At 41.7% G+C, this 24,749-nt stretch overlaps 1 protein-coding gene across 1 annotated transcript in view; it reads left to right on the forward strand.

Moving 5' to 3' along the window:
* LOC147027242 (uncharacterized) overlaps window positions 1-23,235 on the forward strand; it is a 151,019-nt gene extending 127,784 nt beyond the window's left edge. Inside the window, 4 exon segments of the mRNA XM_085883506.1 lie at window positions 2,886-2,969; window positions 3,557-3,640; window positions 17,414-17,872; window positions 17,874-23,235. Of these exon segments, the coding sequence (XP_085739632.1) occupies window positions 2,886-2,969; window positions 3,557-3,640; window positions 17,414-17,872; window positions 17,874-17,921 (675 nt within the window). The 3' untranslated portion in view covers window positions 17,922-23,235.
* Window positions 23,236-24,749: the final 1,514 nt, after the last annotated feature.

Here is a 24,749-nt window from a genome sequence, read left to right on the forward strand (position 1 = left end):
GGTGGTGGAGACAGGAGAGGAGATGGTAGAAGACTGAAGGACTACTGACCTACCTGTGGTGAGATAGTGAGAGGCCCAAAGACTCAGCCTCATTGCAGGAGATGCCAATGATCCTAAATGCCTTAGTTTCCACAGCATGCAGAAAGTTGACGTGATGCGGAATATTAGTTCACAATTTCTGTGATCTAGTAGTGATGTGGAATAGGACACACATGCCAGACCATGTGGCTGATCAAGTTGAAATTTAAAACATGTATTTCCCATCATTACTAGATCACAAGTCTGAAGTTTCACATCAATTGATTAAACTGTTCCACAAAACACATTATTTAATATTTTTCATAAGTCAAATGTGGCTGCCAAACCGTGTGATTTCTCAATTATTCCTTAACAACCCTGTACACGCATGCCCTTTGGGAACATTTACGTGAAGTTTCCCCTCAATGTGTCTGGCTGTTCTGGAGAAGAAGATTTTTTTATGTTTTCGGTTAAATCCAATATGGCTGTCAAGCCATGTGATCTATGATGTCATATGTGTGAACCTTTTGTTCCTCATGGATAGGCGGTCATATGTGTAAAGTTTCGCCTCCATCTGTTCAGCCATTTCAGAGGAGAGGATTTTTTAAGGTTTAAAAAAACCCCCCAAAAACCATTATTGCTGCAGAATCACATGACCGATGATGTCATCAAAAAAAATTTGTGGACCATTTTATCCTTAGATATCCCTCAAAAAGTTTCATACTAATAAGATGTTGCGTTCTACATATGCAATTATGACGTCATAACGAAGTCACCTATGACGTCATAAAAATATCTCACTTATTCCCCATGAGGAGTACTTGCTCTTTGCCAAGTTTCAGTTTTTTCCTTGGTACAGTTTCAGAGATAGAGGTCCAAAGTTTTTTTTTTTTTTCCGTTTTTCCAACATGGCTGCCACACCACATGCCCTATGACGTCATAATCGCCAATGGTGACAATTTCATGGCACTCAGGTCAGGACTCCGCAGTGGCCATTCTAACACTTGGAGCACACCAAGTGTAACTTTGTTCTCCAAATACTGTTTTATTATATTGGAAGTGCGTTTTGGATCATTATCTTGATGGAAAATGAATCCTTTCATGTTGTGACATATGGCTGACATGACGGACTATGGGTGCACACTCTAGTCTCTTAACTGTGTCACCTGGGTTTGAATTTCAACCCAGCTATGAACTGTCATCTCAGTGTTTCACGGGCAGGGTGATTCGTGTGTGTGTGTGTGTGTGTGTGTGTGTGTGTGTGTGTGTGTGTGTGTGTGTGTGTGTGTGTGTGTGTGTGTGTGTGTGTGTGTGTGTGTGTGTGTGTGTGTGTGTGTGTGTGTGTGTGTGTGTGTGTGAGAGAGAGGAAGAGAGAGGAGAAGAGAGAGGGGAAGACCTTGCAAAACAGCACTGTCGAGATAGTGGATTACATGTGATGCTGGTTTCTCCTTCGCGGAATCCCAAACAACGAATCACTTGAACCTTTCCATTTGATAGGACATCTCAGGGGAAGCCAACTTCCCTTTGATCTGTGTTGTCTGTGGTCTCTTCCTAACCCAAACATAAACTTCGACTGTGGTAGAAGTTTGCAGTTTGCAGACCGCGCATTACATCGATGAGTGTGCCATCCTACAGAGAGAGATTGGTGATTGATGGTGAAGATGGTGAGATTAGATAGAAATTGCGATTTGAAGATCTCGATGGATTTACAGAGGAGGCCATTGTATAAGGGGCATTCAAAATGATAGAATTCTATGAGTCAGAAACAAACGATAGTACAAGATGCACTAACCTGTTTCTCTTTTTTAACTACACAAGTAGTAACACACTTGCAACAGCCATTGGTGAGTATGATTTAAGTGTGAAAGTAGAATGAGGGTGATTTAAAGATTTAACACGAATGGGAGAAAAAGACAGACGCGAGGATAAAGGGTGACGGGATCTAACAATACACACGGTTCTGCTTTTTACTAAATCAGGTCTTCAGACACTTATGCTGACACTCATTAGGATATAACTATCACATAATTAACCCCTAAGTAATTTTCACAACAGTATTTTATGTTTATATATTAGATGTACACCTTCATCGTAAGTTTATTTTTGGTGTGTCGGGTTCTGGTGCTTCGCAGACAATTAATTATTTTGTTCAAATTTTGGTTTTTTTTTAAATCCCCTATGTGTATCTGCGCTGCCTTGGCCCGATATATAGCCCGATATGTCAAAAAGTTGTGAACAGATTCGGATGAAACTTGGTGGACATGTTGAGTGTGTGGCAAGGAAGAATTGTTTCTATTTTTGTGACGATCTGAATCAGGATCCAGATACGAGGATTATTTAATTTTTAAAGTGATCCTTCACCATTGAGAGATAGGACCAAAAACGACGTTGTACTGTATAGCATGATATTTCAAAAATGTATTGGGCCAGATATGTTCTCGTGGATCAGGCATGATGAGGTGAAGGTACTGTATGTGCTCTACCGAGTGCGTTGTAGTTAATGATGTCACCAGCATGGGGACTTTGTTGCTGAATTCTGGTAAGATAAGCATTGGCTCATAAACCTGATCCTATCCATGTCTTCCTCTTCCCCACTGATGTATGACTAAATGAGCTATCATTTATCGCTCTCTGATTGCATCATCATAATGTTTCTTGTTTGCCTGATATCTCTATCAGGTTCCTGGTGACCTATTGGTACATACCCTTTTTTGAGCCTTTCCCATCATCTCTTTGCTCCACCATGCATCTTTGTATTTTTTTTTTTCCTTTAAGAATAAGCATTCCCTAATTTAAAGAACGAATTGTAATTAAAAATGAAGTGTGTGTTTTGCAACATCTGAAAGCCACCTCCCTACCTATCGTAGGCTCTCCTACTGGGCGAAATATCGAGGTTGAACGAGCGAGTCCGTGAGCAAGACAAAATCATCTGCAAAATGCAGCAACAACTTGTAAGAATGAAATTATATTGCTGTTCACACGGCCGTGGTAACTCGAAATACCGATCACAGGTAGCTGATTGTACCTGGGATTGCATCGTACTGCCTTTTGCGCATCGTTGGCATCATAACGTGGCATGCCATTAGGGCATTGCACAGGCATGCCATTTTGGCAGGTGGTGAGCGTTTTGTTGTGGATGTTTGGAGAAAAGATAGATTCCTAGCTACAAGACACACCATGTGAAATTTTCACTCTGGCACTGCTCTTTGAAATGGAAGAAACTGTTTGGTTTCCAACTGAGGTAATATGCCAGTCCGAGGTACCACCTGTAATGATGCTGACATTGTCTCCATTTGTGCACGATGGTCGGACATGCAAAATATCTCGAAAATGTCGTTCACAGCGAAAAGCAACCCAGTTTATGATTTTTGGATCCTTCCACCGGAAGATCCTTCCGTTCCGGGGGGAGGAATGCCCTGGGAATTTTGCTGATGTCTTTCTGTCTCTGCCATTGAGTTGACATTTCAACCATGGGAGTCGTCGAATCTTGTGTGTGCGATTGTGCTCAGCGTGTGTGTAATCCTGTTTGCTTTACCAGGACGAGAGAGGACTGCAGGGTACCATTTTGGGCTGTGATGGCAGAGTGGAAAGAGCTTGCCAAACAGATGACGCCACCTCATCGGTAAGCCGTAGTTTTTTGAAGGTCCTGCTCTGGAGTCTGTTAATCCCAGCCATCTGATTAAGTTTCTCATACCACTTCCTGTCACATAATTTATATCTTCATTTATTTTTCTTCTTGGTTAGGCATTCTTTCATAAGAAATGTTCTTCTTTGTATCAAACAAGTCACAATTTATTCTTTTTCTTCTTCTTCCTTCTTTCTTCTTTTTTCCTTTTCTTGTTTCCTTTTCTTGTTTCCTTTTCTTTCTTTTCTTCCTTTTCTTCATCTTCTTCTTCTTCTGTCCCCACTTGTGGAGTTGGCTGGGGGAATCTTGGCCCAGGTCTTTCATGAACCAGTGGCCAGGTCTGACGTTTGACTAGTTACGGCAGGAATTTGAAATCTGGCCATGGTGCCAGCGATGGCTCGCCTACTCTTTACGAAGAACGCCATGAGATATTTAACGACCACCAACTAATGTCTGCAGATGGGACGCCCAGTTTAACGTCCTTCCAAGGGACGGCACACACATTGATTTATCAACCTGCCTGTGAAACACCGGGATGACAGTTTATAGCTGGATTGGGATTCAGACCCAAGCGAGACAGCTTTGAGACTAGTGTGCGTCCCATAGGTCATCCTGTCAGCCAAATATATTACAACATGAAAGATGATATTTAACTTTATCATATTGCATGAAAAGAAATGTACCTTCCAACACTTGTTTTTGAAGGTGACCATGACATGAAAAAGAGGATATGTTTGTTGGCATTAAACATGAACGACATCGTGGGCTGCCAATCAGCCTGTAATATCACAACTGATTTGCAGGCAAAGTACAGCATGTTTACGGGGATACGAGAGTACTATTCGGGGAATAATTTGTCTTCTTGTTGCAAGTCATCATAACCCTGTGGCCTGAAATGAAGCACGAAATGATGCACAAACAGGAAGGCTGTCTCCCTGACAGCTCTCACTGCCGTAGTGTGCTTTTTCAGCTTCTTATTACAACTTCTGACACAACCAGGAGAAACACACTCCACCCGGCAATAATTAGGACCTCGGGAATATACAATTGTTAAGAAGAAACGATCATTGAGTAACAGGCAGAAATATATTCATATTCCATTCCTTTGGAATCCACTGAATTATTGTTTTACTAACAGTGATGCATTGCTTCGTTAAGGCCTAATGATGGGCAGGACTGTACTTCTGCAGTATAATGGGAGTAATAGAGAAAACAGATATTTTTTTATGGAAGCCTACTTGTAACTGTTCCTCTCACTCTAATCCATTGGCTTTCACTCTTCTCCCACTCCTCCCCTGTCTTCACTCATGCTCTCTCTCTCCATTGGTTTCATTTTCTATTATCTCTCTCTCTCTCTCTCTCTCTCTCTCTCTCTCTCTCTCTCTCTCTCTCTCTCTCTCTCTCTCTCTCTCTCTCTCTCTCTCTCTCTCTCTCTCTCTCTCTTGTCATCTCCTCCCTCCCCATACTGCCCTCCTGCCCCTTCTCTACTCTTCATCATCCCTCATATTCTTTGGCTTCTTCCCTTCGGTTGTTTTCTTTGTTCTTGTTTCTTTTTTCTCCTCTCGCACCACAAGAAACCTCCACCTCTCCGCAGGTCCCTTTTACCAGTACGAACAGTCCGTGCTATGCGCACGGACAAGGCCAGTGAGTGTATGCGGCTGTGTGGCATTGCCACAATGTTGTTGCTTATCCTTTTCTACCCCTGTCTTCATTTATCTCTTTGATTTGCTCGTTTTTTGCTTGTGTGTGGCATGCTATATCGTGCCATCTGCATGGAACTAATCATAAAGGTTGTGTTGACCCTTCCCCCGTTATATATTTTTTTATAAACTCTTGATAAAATCACCTTTGCTGGACATATGTTGTTCATTATCACCGGGTAAGCTGTTTGTTGGAGAGTTACAGCAGAAACATTTTATTAATGACTTGCATGTTTTGCATGCGTGCATGCTCTCCTGTGCAGATGCCCAATTTGTCCAGCATGCCTGTCAATGTGATTCAGTAATTCCTGTTTCAATTTTTTTTTTTTTTTACACCTTTTTAATCTCTAGATCTTTAACACACATGAAAAGCCAGCCAGGAAGCTAAAATTGGATTTTAACCTTTTTCCAGGAAGTGAAATTACAATTGAACATTATAGAAAGTCATTATCCTCAACATGGAAGAAAACACAGACTTCAATTTTTGTGATTTTGTTTTGTGGGCCCATTTGTGCACACGTAATGAAATCAGTGCCGCATTGCCCGTCGTCTCGCGTGTTGCAGATCGCTTTTGTTCTTGAGCTTCCTGAAGGCACTCCGGTGATTTTGGTGGAATTGAGCAAATTAAGTAATTTGGAATATGGCTCATATAAGAGCAAAGCCTATTATGATTGCTTTTTGCCCCTGGTGACACAGAAAAAAAATTTTCCTGCCATAAAGTTGTTTGTAACCTGGTGTTTGATATTCCATTTGACTATTCTTTACAGATAGCATCCTTCCCATTTACTTTTATCACATCTCACAATATGACGATGTTGATGTGACGATGGTCCTTTCTTGATAATTAGAAGCTTAGGCTGGTGGAGATTTGTGGCTTGTCAAGGTGACTTTCACCTTTGTGAGTTGTGATTTCACTCATTTTTTCAAAACCTTTCTTTGAAAACCATTTCTACAGTCAACTCTTATAAGTATGTATGATTAACGCACACATGCATACTTGACCAATATCGTGAAGATAACATGTAAGTATGCAAACATTTATCCACAAACGTTTATTTCATTTCTAATCAGGTGTAATTGTCATTAACACCTTTGTAGTACATTTAGTTAGATATGAGGGGGCTGGGGGGGTGGGGTGGGGGAGAGGGGTGGTCAGTGGTTGAAGAAGTTCTCATCTGAACATACATTTGAAACATGCATGGTGTGAACGTGTTTTGTTTGTCAAAATAAATAAAGTAACATCTTTTGAGGCCCCTATTGTTTTAATGCGACAATGAAACGGGTTCATATTCTGGAATTTGATGACCATCACATAGATCTTCACATTCGTTAAGCAAATACGATGTCAGCAGAAGCCAACATGAAGGTGTTATGAAAAAACATCAACGTCTGAAATTGACAAATTGACAATGATGCCGGTCTACAAATGATCGCAGGAATGGTGTAACCATCATTGAACACGATACAAGCTTATACACCTCATAGTAGACAAAATCAGGTGGTCTTGCTTGAAGAATTGTGCTGGATCATCTGATTTTGTCGAAGAGACACGGTAGGTCGACTTGACGACCACAAACATGCCTCATTATTTTGTCCCAAGCTTGTTCAATGGGATTTTAATCTGGAAATCATACAGGCCAGTTTATGTGAGTGATGTCAACGCTACGCTGGTCTTGAAGTGCAACGTGTGTTGACGACATATGCACAATGAGAACAGGTGATGTCCTCCATAAAGATAAAGTTGGAGCCTTGTTCTTGCTGTCTGAGAGTACAACTATCAAATCACTTCCTATAATGTCTGCAGACTTTGTTGCAGCCATCGTTGAAATCGAGGCTGATTCTACTGTAGACCCATCAGTGAAAATGCCATGGTACCATCGGTTCACTCTCTAGTTGTGAAGTTTTTGGCATGCATTGCATGTGTTGCTATCCCAATTTATTGTACGATGTCTGAGTGATGAGAGTACCAGTAGTGGTCTTATACACTGTTGGCATGAAGCTTTCTCCAAACTGTCATGGGTTGAAATTCAATTTTTGATTTCCCTTCACAGTCATTCTCTTGAGACGTTGCTTTTTAAAAGCAGTTTCTTATTGCAAAGATGACAAGATAACGATCTCATGAGGGTTTGTCATCCTTCAGCGATGTAAATGATGTCCCTTCATGAACTGGCAATTCTGACAATACCTTGTGTTAGTGCCCGAATAATGGCACTGCGATGAATATTTTACTGAGAAAGTCCATCAGTCTGAATCACACCCCTCCTATCAAACCTCAAACCCCCTCAATGATGATAGAGAACTCATTTGGTGTTCAATTATGCCTCAAGTCAATCTGAAACATTCCAACGAACTGCGTGACCAATTTATGGTGGGTATTAACATGGTATGCCTGGTGTTGGCTTAATGGTTAGGGTGGTGGGCTTGGGATCCTAGGATCCTGAGTTCCAATCCCACTTGGCTGTTGAATTAATACCAGGTGGGGTTGACTCTGCCTGTCATCCTTCCGAGGTCGGCAAAATGAGTACCAGCTTGCTGGTATCCTGTGTCGGAGTGGCGACCTGTCCAGGATTGTACCCAATAGCCAAGGAGATTGCTTCGGCAGCACCAACACTCTTCACAGAGTATGGTCCCAATGGATGGAATAGATGGATTGACATGGTCCTTGAGCAGCCATGTGCTCAGATTCTGCGGGAGATGTGAATTGTTCGTGGATGTCCAGGATAGCTCATTTCAGATATGAATCGTTGAAACGTTACATGTTGTTCATCCAATTTCCTGATTGGACTTCTTTCTTCAATAGTCATGGGTTTGTATGTGCGTGACTCAGAAATTTCTGACCTGTGAATCGATGGTTTATTTTACAGTTGAAAAGCTATTAGTTAAACTTTTTTGAGAGGAGTATATGTTTGGCTGAGAGTTTTTTTTTTTAACCCTTTCGGATCTGCCAAAATATTCCAACAGTTCTTCTTCTGATCAAGTGCATGTTCAGTGGTAGGTTATTGTCTGTGGACATGAGCACTCAGTTGCTCTTCCAAGTTATAGTGGAGTTGTTTTATTAAGTATAACTTTGGGATGTCGGCTGACCGTTGCACATTTTAAACATTGTGGTTCTTTTAACATGTTCAAAGAGACAAAGCGGTGTGGCAAAGCTCCTTCAACCTTTGCAAGTGTTTACTCAGCAACCTTGAAGCCTCCACTGATATTTATTTTATATTTATATTTTTACGTGATTGAAATGTGTTTCAGGAGCCAAATAACTATAGTACAGGATGGTCGGCCGAAAAATATACCCACACACAAGGATGAGTGTTTGTGTGTTTGTTTGTTTTTTCATGTATGCATTCGCATCCTGCAGAAGCCAGTGCAACCAAACTTTGCATAGCCTCTTCTTTCATCCCGACGAAGGTCAAGGGCTATGTTCGGATAAAAAAAATGATTGAAAAGTTAAAATTTGATAATTGGCCTTCAGGAGTCGATCGGGTCGTGTGCGAAAACACTGCTTGCATTTTTCCCAGAATATATATATATATATATATATATATATATATATATATATATATATATATATATATATATATATATATATATATATATATATATATATATATATATATATATATATATATATATAACCGTGTTGCTTACCGGTGGTTTGGTGATCCCATTTGGGAACTGCACCCTCAACGCCTACTCATCTACTTATGGCTGACCAAAACCTTGGGTTGGACGTTGGCTAAATCAGCGGAGTAAATCAGTGGGCAGAACTTCCCATTTATCTCTTCTTCCACATTAAATCAAACCAGTGTTTTGACCTTTTGCACTTTGTAATTAAGCACTTCCCTGAGTTTTGATACCAGTCTTCAAAAAAGTAGAAAATGTGTCAGGTCACAGCATTTGTGGCACAGGTGCACATCAGTAATGATGCATTGAGCGACAAGTTTGTAATTGAATCTCTCCAATACATGTTTCCTTTCAGGTGAAATTTGACATTTACATGAACTCTGTAGTCAAGAGCAGCATTTTTGTGCAATCCTTGTTAAATGTGTGTCGTGGAAGTGGGACCAGATAATGGTGGGATGTTGTGGTCTGTATTTCATCAGCCGAGTGTACCTTTGTTCTCCCAGCACCATGCACCATCAGTCACAACACCCATGATGATAATGGTCATCGTAAGTACTTCCCACTCGGGTTAACATGTTTTCATCTTTTTCCATCTGAACCCCCTGGTGTAATACTTCAGACCCTTTTCACACGACTGCGGTAAGGTTCCTCCCTTTTGGATTATATTCCATATTTTCGACATTTGAAACTTTTTCGAGCCACCATTGTCGGATTGAGCATTTTTTGCATAGTCAAGATAGGTAGGGCTTACCAAAAAATCTGAAATATACGATTACTTCATCCCTTTCTGAACACTTCGTCACCAATGCCTCTACTTCTTGCGCTAAACTTTCCTTTTCTTGTCTGGATCATTTACAATTGAATCTTGAGCCATTCCCAGGGGTGGAGTTGTGTCTGCTTTCATCATCAAAAACATAAATCTCATTATGTACCCTAACGTCAGTTGAATACAACTATTGTTCCTTTGAAGTCCCAACAAGTGGATATTGAGTTTGGTTGAGAAAACACGGTGGGGCGAAAAGTTTTTTTTATGGTTAAATGATTGCAACATAACAATTAGTAACACTCTCGGGGATGTGTTTCGTGCCATCCTCAGTGTGCTGGGGATTGTCAATGTCCTCGTACTGTACTTGTGGACATTTTGTCTATCGCTTCTGTATATCCATACTCTGAAGTTACACTGTGACGTCCAAGTTTCCCTCTGATCTCCAGTTTCTCATATTTTTTTTTTGACTCCTCCTTTGCACTCTTACTGATTCAATTTTCTTTTGCTCCCTCATCATTTTCCTTATTTTTAACCACACCATCAATGGGTACCGCTCATAATTTGTTCTTGCCACTCACCACTGTATGTACATTTCATCTTTATTTGCCTGTTCATTCATTCTGGTCCTCTTGTTGCTTTTTTGAGCTTTGTATTTCAAAATACAAATATAGTCCATCCTCGTCATTCCGTGTTTAATCCTCTGTTTTGTTTGCCCATCTTTTCTGTATTCATAATGGAGTGACACAATGGTCTGTGGTGTTTGTAGAAAAACTTTATTTCCACCTTTGAAGGTGAAGGAGGTGATTTTTTTCACCCTTCTCTGTCTGTTTGTTACTTGCAAAATCGAAGATTTTTCCAAGTATATTGGTCAGTCGATTTTGTCTGTCTGTCTGTTTATCAATCGCCCACAGATCACAATTCAAAACCGACCTTCATGAAACTTTAAGAAGTTGTAGAGGTACTTTCAACTGAGAAGCCTATTCATTTTGAGGTCAAAGGTCAGAGATCATCTTGAGGGAAGATTTCTTATATCGTCATTTTTCATCCGATTGACTTGAAAGTTGAACACGATTTGCATATTGCATCAATGATTTAGGAAAGCAACTACTTTTGAGGTCAAAAGGTCAACTCAAGGTCAAACTTAGAAAATCGTCAAATTTCATCTGAAAAATCGTCAATTTTCTTCCGATTGACCTGAACTTTGAAATTGTCGATTTTAATCATAATGAAATGGGCAATTTGATGTATCCATGGAAACCTTTGGAGAGGGGGGTGGATTTTGCAAGTATTGTGCTCTGCACGAGTCTTTTTCTTGTTTGTCTGTCTGTCTGTTTGTCTATGTGCTGGATATCTCAAAAAGTTGGAGACATATCCAGATGAAATTTGGTGGGCAGGTTGGGTGTGTGACAAGGACTAACTGTTTAGATTTTGGTGCAGATCTGAATCTGGATCTGGATCTGCCAATTTTTAAAGTGATTTTTTTCGTCATTGAGAGATCGGGCCAAACTAATATATAGCACGATATCTCAAAAAGTTGTGCACATATTCGGATGAAACTTGGTGGACAGGTTGGGTGTGCGACCACGACGAATTGATTCAATTTTGGTGAAGATCTGGACGCGATAATTATTTAATTTTCTAAGTGATTCTAAAACATTGAGAGATTGGACCAAAAACAATATATAGCATGATATTTCAAAAATGTAATGGGCCCGATGGGGTCTCGTGCGTCAGGCATTACGTGGCGGAGGTATGCGCTCTACCGAGTGCCCTTCTAGTTTTTCAATTGCTTTTAAAATATACTATTTATCATTAAATAAATCTTGAAATGGTTTCTCTTTCATATTTATGATTTACAAGTAGTGAATATGTTAGTGAGTTCATGGGAATTGCACAATTCACAAATAACTAAGGACCAAACGGTCAGCCTTTTCTAGTATAACTCGTCTTTATTGTTCCTCCTGCTCATAGGATATGTGCATGAAAGGTATTGTAGTGTAAGTGATAGATGAATTTTCAATGTACGAGTATAATGCTACCTTGTTACATTTAGATCTTACCTTTACTAAGCTTGATTGAAACTGCATTTGCACACTTTTACCTGATGTTTGACGACACATTATTTTGTTTGTTTTTTTGTGCACAGAGTCGAGGCTCGTGAAAGGGCTCGAACATAAAACAGGAGGCAGCATAACAGATGGAACAGCAGAAGGAGAAAGGGAAAATGCCAACAGCTGGGTTGAGAGGCAAAATAGATGGAGACAGACAAAGAAGGGATGCAAGTAACGATGAGGGATCGGGAAAAATGCAAGGGGTGAACAATATACTGTAGATACAGAAACAAAATTTTTGGAGGGATGGTAGGTGATTTAATGGGTGTAGAAAAGATCATTATTTTGGTTTGGGGATGATTTGACATGGCGGTGAACAGCTGTCTTGAAGACCGGAGGAAAGAATGAGATTGAAGAGAATGTGGAAGTTGATTCCACAGGAAGGAAAAAGAGGAACAAATGGGTGGAGGTGAACGGTGATCCTGAATTTATGGAGTTTCACCAGAAGGGGGTTGATGGTGTTCCATATGTGCCCTGCAGAAACCTGGGGAGGGGGATAAAGCACAAAAAGAACAAAGGGAGCAAGACCAGCAAGGAGGTGGTAGAAGACAGAGACACCACAGACCTGTCTGTGATGGCAAAGTGATTTACCCATAGACTCAGCTTCAGTGTGGTGGATTCCAATGATCTTGAAGGCCTTCATTTCCATAGTGTCAAGCTGAGCAAGATGTGAGACAGGGGAGCCATCCCAGCGGGGATAGCAGAACTCCAAGCTGCGGATGAATGCCTTTTATGTGGATAGGAGTTCAGGTGTGCCAAGAAAACACTTTGTCTGACAGAGGATGCCCAGTCAGCGGCTGGCTTTCAAGGCCAACTTTGAAATGTGGTTTGCCCAAGAAAAATCATGGTTGATAGACCCAGGAGTTTGAATGACTGAATTTCCCAAACAGGATTTTAAAGAAAGTATCTTGGCAGGTTTGCCAAATGGCCCTTTCAGAGATAGTTAGTGAGAATGTAAGATTTGTCAGAATTGAAAGACATTCCAAGTGTCTCCCGCGATGAGGCTGAGTCTTTGGGCCTCTCACTCTCACCGCAGGCAGGTTGGTGGTCTTTCTGTCTTCTACCTTCTCCTCTCCAGTCTCCCCCCCCCCGCTCTGTCTGTGATTTCTCACCACCATATTTCCGCAGGATGCTCAAGGTCCGCCAACAACCCCCTTCTGGTAAACTACCAAAATCACGAATCACTGCTCCCCATCACTCTTTCATTCCCCTTTTTTTTCCTCCTTTGGAATAAACTCCCTCACTCTGTTCAATCCCATTCTTCCCTCCAGGCCTTCAAAACAGCTGTTCACCACCACCTCTTATCATCCCCCATCCAAAACCTTGATCTTTTCTACCCCCGTGAATCCACCCAAAACCCACCTCCTTCAAATTCCCTACTTTCCTTCCTGAAAGTCCCTGTGGTGTCCATCTTGTTTACCCCTGTTCCCCACCCCATCCCACTCCCTTTCACAGATCTCCTAATGTTTCTGTTCCCCACTGTTTTGTCCTTTCCACTCCCACCCCGCTTGTCTCATGCCCCCCTTGCTGTGTGTTGTGTGTTTGCTCTCATACGAGCCTCGACAAGGTATACAAAAAAAAAAGTGCTTGACCACATTGTGATTTTGTAAAGGTCTGAAGAGAGGGAATAGGCTGTAGCCTTCCTATCTAAAATATGAGGAATGTCATGGCAGAGGGTAGAGTTATCAGCGAATAGATAGAGTATTTTCCAGAGAGTCAGAGAGATCATTTATCAAGAACAACAATAGGACTCAACCCTGAACACTGCCTTGGGGCACTCCAGTCTTAACAGGGAGAGGAGATGAAAGGATTCCGTTGAGTGCCACATGTTAGCCACAAGTATAAAGGACATCAGTAAGCAAAGTGTGGAGTTGACCTTAGATGCTATAGGCAGAGAGTTTGGAGAGAAAGGCAAGATGCCAGACTTGATCAAAAGCACAAGATATGGCCAGAGAGATGGCCCTGATCTTATGTCTGATATTGAGGGTCTCCATACATGGTTGGAAGAGGAGAAGCAGCATGTCCAAGGTGGAGTGACTGGGTCAGAATTTCAATTGATGATCTGAGATGAAATTGGAGAAAAGGAAGGATTTCCTATCAACTGTGATGATTGATTCCATTATCTTTCTGATGATTGGAAGTAAGCTGATAGGTCTGTAGGTTGATGGAAGATTATCAAGTGCAAATGACAGGGTGAAAATGGCAGAAAGAAAATGTGCAACAGCAGCAGAGCAGGTTATTACGACACGTGAGTTGATGCCATTCGGTCCAGTAGTGGAGTCAGTCGAGTGTTGAAAGAAGCTTCTCTAGCTTCTGGGTACGACAGCAAAGGATGGGTACCGAGAGTGAGAAGTTGGGGACACCATATTTGGAAGCAAACACAGAATTGAGGCATTCAGCTTTCTCATGAGTGGAGTCAGCTGTGGTGCCATTGGAAGGGAAGGAAGGAATGGAAGGAGAGCATTTCTTCCTTTTGTTCCTATTTTGTTTTTTCCTGCCTGTGGAACCAGCTTCCACATTATCTTCAATCTCATTATCTCCTCCCAGTCTTCACGACAGCTGTTCCTCACCATCTCAGATCATCCCCAATCCAAAATCATGATCTTTACTACCCCCTTAAGCCCCCATCCCAACACACAATCCCCCCTCGTTCAAAATTTCGAGTTTTTCCTTCCTAAGAGTTTCCTTCTGTATCTATCTTGTCCACCCCATGCATTGTCCTCGACCCTCCATTCCTTCCCACACCCATTGTTTGTCCAAGTCTCCCTCTATGTTGGTCTTCAACTCTGCTGTTGGTGTCCCACCCCCTCTCTTTTTGCTGTTCCTTTTGTTCTGTTGCATCCTGATCTATTCAGTCTACTAGCTCTTCCACGAACCTTGACTTCATCCAAAAAATACGTTAATTATGGATCAGATGGGGATCATTTGGATACATACTGTATAAACAATTTAAGGTAGTCAGCACGATTTACCAAAGGGAGATCATGTTTCACAAATTTACTGGAGTTGTATGAAGAAATTTCTGATTGGGAGGATGAGGAAGGAGCAGTGGATGAAGTGGTGAAGAAGGGGGAGACAGCAGGTGAGTTGGTACGTTGTCAATCCCAGGCCAGGATGAGCAGACAGGAGCGGTGCGCAGAAACGACGACAGGAAGTGGAGCTGGGGCTGGAACTGGAACTGAAATCCACCAGCAGCGAGGAGCGCAGTGCAGGAAAGACGACCACTAGCCCAGGACGAACCGACAGGAACGAGCAGACAGGTGCGGTGAGCAGGAATGATGACACGAACTGGCACTCAAACTGGAGCTGGAACTGGAGCTGGAGCTGGAATTGAAATCCACCAGCAGACGGGAATGCAGCGCAGGAAAGACGACCACAAGCCCAGGATGAGCTGACAGGAACGAAGACAGGAGCGATGGGCAGAAACGATGGTAGGAACGACACGAGCAGCTCAGCGACCCGTCCTTTTATAGACCCCGTGGTGCGGGATGGGGACGATGACCCAAAGCGATGTGTTGTCACCCGAATTGGGCACTTTGATTGGCCCCAGCCCCTGCGCAGCCCGGCTGTGATGGCCGGAAGCGGCTCCACTCCACTTCCCGCAAGATGGTTCCAAGCTGCGGAATCGTCTCACTCCGAACCTCATGATATGAATCACCTTGCACCAAACCTCGTGATATGAATCGCCTTGCACCAAACCCCGTGCCGTGCCCTGGTGACCCGTGGTTGGCGCTGGTCAATCTGGCTGCTCCGTGGTGCGCCACACGGCCTGAGCGATCTGGCCGCACAGCATGCCTCTGCCTGGTAGCAGCTGCATCGAGGCGGAGGTGTGGGAGGATATCTGCCATACGCGGGAGACATTTGTGGCCGTCATGGTGAGCGAAGATGACAGTAAGGTGTCATTGTAACTCCATTCGCAGACCTGACCAAAGATGTGTGCTATTCTTGCCCCATTCTGCACGATGATAAAGTATCACGGGCTGCGCACGAGCCCGCCATTGTACACGTGGTCAGTGCGATGGTCCGCCCGCCATCGAGCATGCCCCGTACAGTGCGCGCGGGTCCGCCTGCCATCGAGCATGCCCTGTACAGTGCACATGGGTCCGCCTGCATACACGTGGTCAGCACGTGGGTCCGCCCATCATCGAGCAATCCCGGTACAGTGCACGTGGGTCCACCACTGTACACGTGGTCCGCTCGTCATCAAGCATCGTGTTTGCAGTTAGAGGCAGTGGGGTGCACGGTGCCAACCCTGTTCCGCGCCATTAATTGAAGGAAAGAGCATAGATATAAGTGGATTGAAGAAGAATGCACCTCGTGCGTACTTATTGTATGTTGTTAGCATTTGGTGCGTTGGTTATACCTCTGATCACCTGAACAGTGGGTGGGGGGTCAGCGCTGTGGGGGGTCAGCGCTGTGGGGGCACGCGCTCCGTGCAGCACTGGCGTTTATTGTTGACTTCTACTGCTGCCTTTGGTGTTCTGTGAGAATGCATTCTTACGCGAAGGGCACGGCTGTTGGTTTTACCGATGGGTGTCCGAGCGGAGTGCCTGCCAGCCTCATGAGGACCCCTTGCTTGGATTTACTTCAGGAATAGCGAAAAAGAAAGAATAGGAATGAGTTCAGATTTTTAATCATACCTAACTATGAGATGTACACAACGCACTGTCCCGTTCGACCCACGAGACAAGAAGGAAAGGACTATCTGAACGAACATTTATGAAATAACTGTCTGGGGACCACTGTATGTTGGTTGATGTTGGTGTTGGAAGGATGCAGTTTCCAGAACTGCAACTGTATATGTATATATATATATATATATATATATATATATATATATATATATATATATATATATATATATATATATATATATATATATATATATATATATATATATATATATATATAGGCAGACAGGTAGAACGATGGATGGAATCAACAGATCTCTGATTGAGGTATGCCAACCGCTGTGGGAAGAAAAGAGATGGTGGCATTAATCCTCTGTCCGAGCAAAATAAGGTCACAAAAGAGGCACAAATGAAAAAGAGAGGTTGCACACTTTCTTCCTTTGACCCTCTCCTCATTCATCTCCTAAAATCTAGGTTTGCTGCTTACCTCCACTCCTTTATGCACCTTTCCTTCTGTTTGTGGAACTGCCTCCCTGAGTTGGTCAAACCCCACTATTCCCTTCAGGACTCTTGAGATGGCAATAGTAATCCATCACAATGTGGTCTGATATATCCCCATTAACCCACCCTCCACCCACTATTCTTACCTGTAGGTTAAATCCATTTTATCTCTCTTCTGTCCTCTTTACCTGTTTATTTACCCTCTTGTTTGTGTCCAACTGTTTCCCCATCACCCCGACGTCGTTATTTAGCCTTCCATCATCCATCATCCCTGGCTCTTCCATGAGCCCAGATATTGTTTGCAATAACTTTCATTTTTGTGCCTTTATTTTCAGAATTTCCTTCCCTTCAAGAAGGTAGCACCACAATAAGATTAGGAATGGTGACAATGAAATTGTGTCATGTGTAACAAAAAAATTGTATTTTTTTTCTTCTTGCAGATTTACCCATTCCAGGCCCATCGATGGCCTTCCAGCCTGGAACGCAGAGGGCTGGGCTTGGCTTATATGGCCACATCGCCATCCGTGGCCCTCAATGATAAACAATCCAGGACAAATCAAAGAGTCAACAATTCTTCACCAATTGTTCTTCCTTCCCCACCCACTCCTCCTTCTTCTTTATGTGAAAATGCAAATGTGCATGCTTGTGACTGCAAGAGGTTGAATCGGGAATGCTCTGAAATGCTTACTTCAGTTGGTAGTGAGAAAATGTTCCCCCGACATGGTTCTCCAGTGAATCAAGACGTGCCTGCAGTATCCTTGCATGGATTGGCTGCAACTCCCAATGATGCTATACTTCACCGCCATGAGTCTGACAGCATCCTGCACTTGAAGCACATTTTTGAATGCTGCTCAATTACCAACAATGACATGGGGCCATTGCCAGCATCCAGTCCAACCATTAAAAGATCTACAGCCTCCTGTAAACGGCACTCGGTTGAGGCCATAACCCAAGGACTTAAATCAAATGTGGAATGGAATTCCTCACCCCATCGACCTCCTTTGCAATGCCCGTGTGATTTGATGAGTATCAGTGATGATATGACAGTTGTTATTCAAGTGTGAGGTCTCCCTCACCTTTTAAAGACTCTCTTTTTCTGTAGTTCTTTAGTGCCCTAATCAAAAGCAAGGTGGGGTACAAGTCATCTTTTATCATACGAGTGAGTATATTGTGTAAATTTTTTTTTTCATTATTTGGAACAACTGTGTGTCCATAATGGCTTGCAGGAGCAACTGAAAGGTATTTGTTCAAACACCTGAAAAATCAGTTTTCCATTGAGTGAGGTTTTTTTTAAGCTTGTGTTTCCACAACAGAGAACCATGGTGTCAATGTGTTACATGCATCTGACATCACCTCAAAGGGGGTCATTTTCAGAGGGGGTGGTGGGGGGGGGGAGAGATTCCTCACTTAAATTTCCTCATCTGTTAACAGTCGCCATTAAATTTAAGGTTGCATTTAAACATTATGACTGATGGTAAGAGATATGATTGGATCCTTCATATTGTGTGTACTCTTCTTTTTCTGTTTTTTTTTTCTTTAATTATTTAACCCGCATTCAGAACACATAAACAAGTTCGTTTAATGTCCCTTTGTGCTGATGCCATGTTTTAAGGTTATGTAAAGAACGATTTTAAACAGGACAAAGCATTGAACAAAAGAGCCTCACCTGGGTACTCATCTCGGTGACCTCAAGTACATACAGGTACTATGTCGAAGTAGGCCACCGTGGGCACTATTTTAAAGTTTTTCTACATGTGGACACACACACACACACACACACACACACACACACACGCGCACACACACACACACACACTCACTGACATATCGATTGCAATCGCCTTTCCCATCCCTTTGGGATTGGGTGATGATAACAATGAGATCACTTGCACTTCATCACACAACAAATAGTTTGGATTCATCAAAACATTTGGCCTGTAGGTTTTCACAAGCTCAATACAGTTAAAAATCTATCTGATTGATTGTACATCCTCAGAGGTCAAATTATATTGTACATCCTGGACTGTGTGTGTGTATATATATATACCAAATCACTATGCAGATCATACGGATGATCCGCTGTGGCGACCCCTCACGGGAGCAGCCGAAAGAAGAACATATATATATATATATATATATATATATATATATATATATATATATATATATATATATATATATATATATATATATACACACACACACACACACACACACACACACACACACACACACACACACACACACACACACACACACACACACACACACACACACACACACACACACACACACACACACACACACACACACACACACACACACACACACACACATATATACACACATATACACACACACATAGGGTCTTTCAAAAAAAGTGGACTAATTGAATGTTTTATTGAAGAAAAATTACAAAAGGTAGCAAGTTCAGTGAAGCATTGATGGAAATGATACACCATGCCATTTCCAAATCACTCATGACTGATTGTAAATGACATTTTCAATGTGTGCTCCCCACTGTTCAAGCAGGCTTTGATCCTGACTGAAATTCTCCACAACTCGTCTGCAAGTGGATATATATATATATATATATATATATATATATATATATATATATATATATATATATATATATATATATATATATATATATATATATATATATATATATATAGTAGTCCTCCACCTCCTGCCTGTTGGTAGTCCTCCTGCTTCAGGACAGCTGAGGTTTGTTGGCATCAACTTGACCTTTGGCAACACCCCAAAATATAAAATCTAATGGATTCAAATCTGGGCTGTGTAGTGCCCACTCATGTGCTGTGCGTAGACTGATGACACGATTTCCAAACAGCTGGTGGACCAAGTCAATGGTTTCACCTGCAGTGTGTGGTGGGGTTCCGCCGTGCATGAACCATGCAAGTCTGAGTTGGTTTGGAGACAGTAGTTGGGCGACCTCAGTGTAGAATCAACGTAAGACCTCTCGGTGCTGCTTGCCATTGACGTGCTCGAACCAATACGGTCCCGGCATACCCCATCTGACATTCAATGCACAGAAGCAAGTTGACTTGGGGCCTTTGAGAGACATCTCAGCCACCTCCTCAGGAGGCTCAGCACCCCAGAAGATGTTGTTGTGATTGTTGATAGCCCCATTCAAATGGAAGTGTGCTTCATCACTGAACCAGGAGTTGTTGATCCAATTTGGATACCTTTCCATTCTGTCACTGAACATGTCATTGTGATTTAGTTTATGACTTGCAGATATGATGTATGGGTAGAGCTTCAGTTGAGAAGTGAGAATGCACCACACAGATGAGGCTGAGATCGCCATTTCTCAGGAACACCGACGGTGAGATTTCTTAGGACGTTCAATAGCAGAATCTCTCACAAGATCAATGTTCCCTTGGTCCTCGGTAACACTTGGTGGGCAGCCACTGTTGCCTTTATTTTGATTTTTCACACTTCCATGTGCTTGGAAGTGCTGCATAAATCGTTGAATGCTCCCATCGGAAGGTCAGTTATGGGCATGAACATTGTAATACTGACAGTGTCGTCGTCGCATCTGCACGTAGGATTTTGTCTCAAACCACAAAGTCACGATTTTCACTTTTCTTCCACTGTCAACACTGTAGTTGATGTAAGGTCCGACTGACTCTTTTGTATAAATGGCATACCACCACCACCATAACCTGCAAGAGAGATGGGTATAGCATTAGAAATGACAGAATATCAGGCTTCCCAAATAGCCCACTTTTTTGAAATACCCTATATGTATATGTGTGTATATACATACAATTTATGTAAAGTCTCCCATAAATTTGAAATGCAAGTAATCGAATTTCAACATCGCATTTGGTAAGTATGTTTACCTTATATTCTTATATTTGCTTCAAAGATAATTCAGGCCAATTTTTTCCCAAAAATGGGAATTATTCCTTCCTTTGGGATGGTTTTTAAATTCCACATACCATTCACTGTATGAACGACAAATAAAAGATGTAGATGTAGCTTAATGATGTAGATCAATATGACCTCAACCTCTGGACCCAAGGCAGGTTCAAGGTGACCCTTTGTGGATGACTGAAGGTATTGAATGCTCTTGCGTTCATTTGCCAAATAGGATGAGGATCATCGTTGAATGTAATCGTATATTCTCATTGCATTATCGGCTAATATAGATTGCTTACTCAGGAGCGTTAAGTCTACATTATGGTGCTTAGGACAATGGATCAGTGCTAAGAATCTGGCATTTACCCACGATACTGCCATACTGTGGCCTAATTATCAGGAGCAGCCTATAGGAACTTGAATATCCAGAGGTGAACACGAACCAGATGGTACAAGTGTAGCCTTTTTTAAATTATCTCAATGACTTGTTTTAAAGTGATTTTTGGCTGTTATTCCTCAGCGTGCTACTCACCTAGTTTAGTTGGATGTGAACTCGTGTAACTTGAAGCTTGGGTTAGCTGTGCCATACAAAAGTGGGTGATTTGTCTTCTAACTTACCCAAAACGAAGGTGTTCAAATCTTATGGAAGACGATGTGACATTTAATTTTGGATTCCTTCGTGCAGGCATTAATGACGATGAATCGTGATGGTTTTTGGTGTAACTTGATTTTTGTAATTGCATTTATTACCCCATTTTGAATGTTTATTTACCTGGATCAAGTCTAATGCATTGATGGATCATTCGGTCCTGCCCGGAGTTAATGATTTATTGATTTTTTCCGCTTCCTTAAAACCTTTCGGCAGATCTTGATTTGAAGGAGTTGATTTTCGAGGCCCAGGCCATTCACTTTATCGATCATAAAGACACGATGCCCACTAAAGAACGTTCACAAGGCCAATGGGTTTTATGAAAGTGAAGCACCGACCCCTAGTATACGATGCTATGACTTTTGATCCATGATTGTTCAGAGCCATCGACATATCATATCGGTGGATTTTTCTTTTCACTCAATTTCCTTCCCCATGCATACTTACTTCCTGCCAGAACTCTTATTTCTTTCCATATTTTTTCTCATCACTCCTTCCACCTCATCTACCATCCATTTCTTCCTTCTTCTCCGCACTTCCCGTTTCTTTTCTAAGTTTTCTTCTTCAAGATGTACATAATGATAATGGTTGCCGATCACATACAAGATGTGAACGTCTGAGTGTGAGAATTTGTTGCGATTGTAGGAGCTGCAGTCCGAACAGCAACCATATGGTGAGATAGCAAGCAGTGTAACCCAGTGTCAAGGAATATCGGAACAGACCAGACTGCTTGGTCCTCACAATTTAGGGCATGATTGTGTAATTTGCTCAGGGTGATTGAAATAACTCGCCTTTTCTTTATCAAAAGACACCGTTAAATCTTTAAATTTAACCGACAGGACGTTCAGTTCTACGTCCATCCGAGGGGCAACCATCGATGCTCTCTATTTCTGCAAAGAACGAATCTAACAGTTTATAGTCATACCAAGCCCAGACTAATCAGCTAAAATGTAAGTGTGCTTACTATCTCCACACCATACTGCTGTGCATGTATTCTTATTCGGCAGTGAAAGGGGCAATGATGCATCTTCAGTTTGCACACCACATCGTTTCATCACGGATGGTAATTCTCTTCCGATCGAAGCGGTACAGATTTGTACTTGTGTGACCTATGAGGTCTGCCATTCTATTTGGCTTCTTTGGTGCCAAGGAAGTTTGTCACCAAGCCTTTCTGACCTCATCTACAAACATCGCATTCAACAAGTAAGAGGCCAAATGGCCATTGCCCTCTAGAACAGTATGTTACAAACTTTTGCGGGACACATGAAATGATACAAAATACAGCTTCTCCATCAGTCTGAACACCAATTTGTTTATTGGCTATGTTTGCAGAAGCAGCAAACCTTGTGTTTGGAACAATGTACGTTTGTCATACAATTGCTCTGTACCTTTGCTGCCGGTACGTTTGACTTCGTTTGAAATTGAATTGTTTTTTGATGCTTGTAAAGGCGTTTAATTTGTTTTCATGGGCCATTGCTATTTGGGAACTTTTCTGACTTTGCGATTCATCTTATTTATTGGGGCCGGGAAGGGTGGATCGATTGCATGGTTATTTATGACCGTCAGTTGCTATGATGTTGTTCACTTTTCAAGCATTGCTGGTGTTTCGATGCTCGAGCAAATTCGATGTATGTTGTTGCCGTTTGTGCGGTTCTCCCTAACCATGTGTTTTGGGGACATTTATAATAATAAGAACAATAAAAGAACTCTCAAAGTTGTTCAACACATTGCGGTGATTACCATCAAAGATTTTCAATGTTTAACCAAATATTCATTGTTCTTGTAGAGTTAAAACCTTCATTGTCTGATCATTTTACTTGGCATTTTCTTCATGGCTTTCTATTTGTTCGTTAATCAAACGAACACTTCAATTACGTGAGGGTGTATGCCCCATTTGTGTGGGTTATCAAAATGACAGAGTAATATCCGCACCGAAAACCTCAAGTGATTTGTGTTTCACGAGATTTGACACCTCTTTAAGTGCGCAGTTTAATATCGGAGGTGAACAGACTAATCAGGCATTTGCCGCTCGGGGAGGGCTTAAAGAATTGGATGGACATTACAATGAAAATTACGAGCTGCACCTTTGCACCGAAATGTATTTGGAACGATCGGAGAAGAAAATCTGTTAGATCCATTTCGCTGAGGCCTAGCATGCAAGTTGCCCTTTGTTTATGACAATTTAACAAATTGATCATGAAACCACCATAGTATCTAATCTGTGTTTTATGTGTTTGCAAAAGGCGATGAGCAAGATATGTACTGTGCTTTCCTGGAGCTATGTAGTGTCCAAACACAGGGATTCAATCTTTTTCTACGTTTTGGGGAGAGAGATGCAATATTCTATGTCGGTGTTGAAATTATTTTTTGTTTTAAATTTATACAAAGTCGAGGCTCATGGAGAAGTTAGAACATAGAATGGATCATGGCATAACAAAACAAATGTAACAGTAGAAAGAGAGGGGGGAACAAACACACCAACAGCATGGTTCAGGGACAGAATTGAAGGATTTGGAGAAAAGGGATGTGGGGAAGAATCCACATTTTAACCATTCCATATTAACCATAATTAATTAACAAGTTAACCATTCTGTGTTCACCACAATTCATCAACAAGTTAGCCATTCTGTTGAACATAATTAATTCACAAGTCAACCATTCTGTGTCAAACATAATTCAAATAAATTAACCATTCTGTGTTAACCATAATTAATTAACAAGTTAACCATAATTAACGAACAAGTTAACCATTCTGTGTTCAACATAATTAAAAAGTTAACCACAATTAATTAAGTTTAGCATTCCGTGTTGACCATAATTAATCAACAAGTTAACCATTCTGTGTTAATCATAGTTAATTAACAAAGTGATCCATTCTGTGTTAAACATAATTAATTAACAAGTTAACCACTCTGTTTTAACTCGAAATAATTAAGTTAAGCATTCTGTGTTGACCATAATTAATCAACAAGTTAACCATTCTGTGTGCTGCTGCCCATTTGGGGTGAAGTTTTCCATTTTCATGCAGTCTCCGATGCTTCATGCCAAAGTATGTGCATTGCAAACATTTTGCATCTTGAAGTCTATTTAAAGTCAGTCATTCTCAGAAGGCCTTTGGAAGCACTCATCCAGGGCTTGCTGGGACTGATAAAGCGGTGCCAATTTTGTATGACTTTGGATAGGCAACAGCAAGCAAACGACGTCAGCATGTTTTTATGTGGCCTGCTAATGCGCTTTCC

The sequence above is a fragment of the Eptatretus burgeri genome, chromosome 5 (genome assembly GCF_056783735.1).
Source record: "Eptatretus burgeri isolate ZD-2024b chromosome 5, Ebu_testis_v1, whole genome shotgun sequence".
Taxonomy (NCBI): Eukaryota; Metazoa; Chordata; class Myxini; order Myxiniformes; family Myxinidae; genus Eptatretus; species Eptatretus burgeri.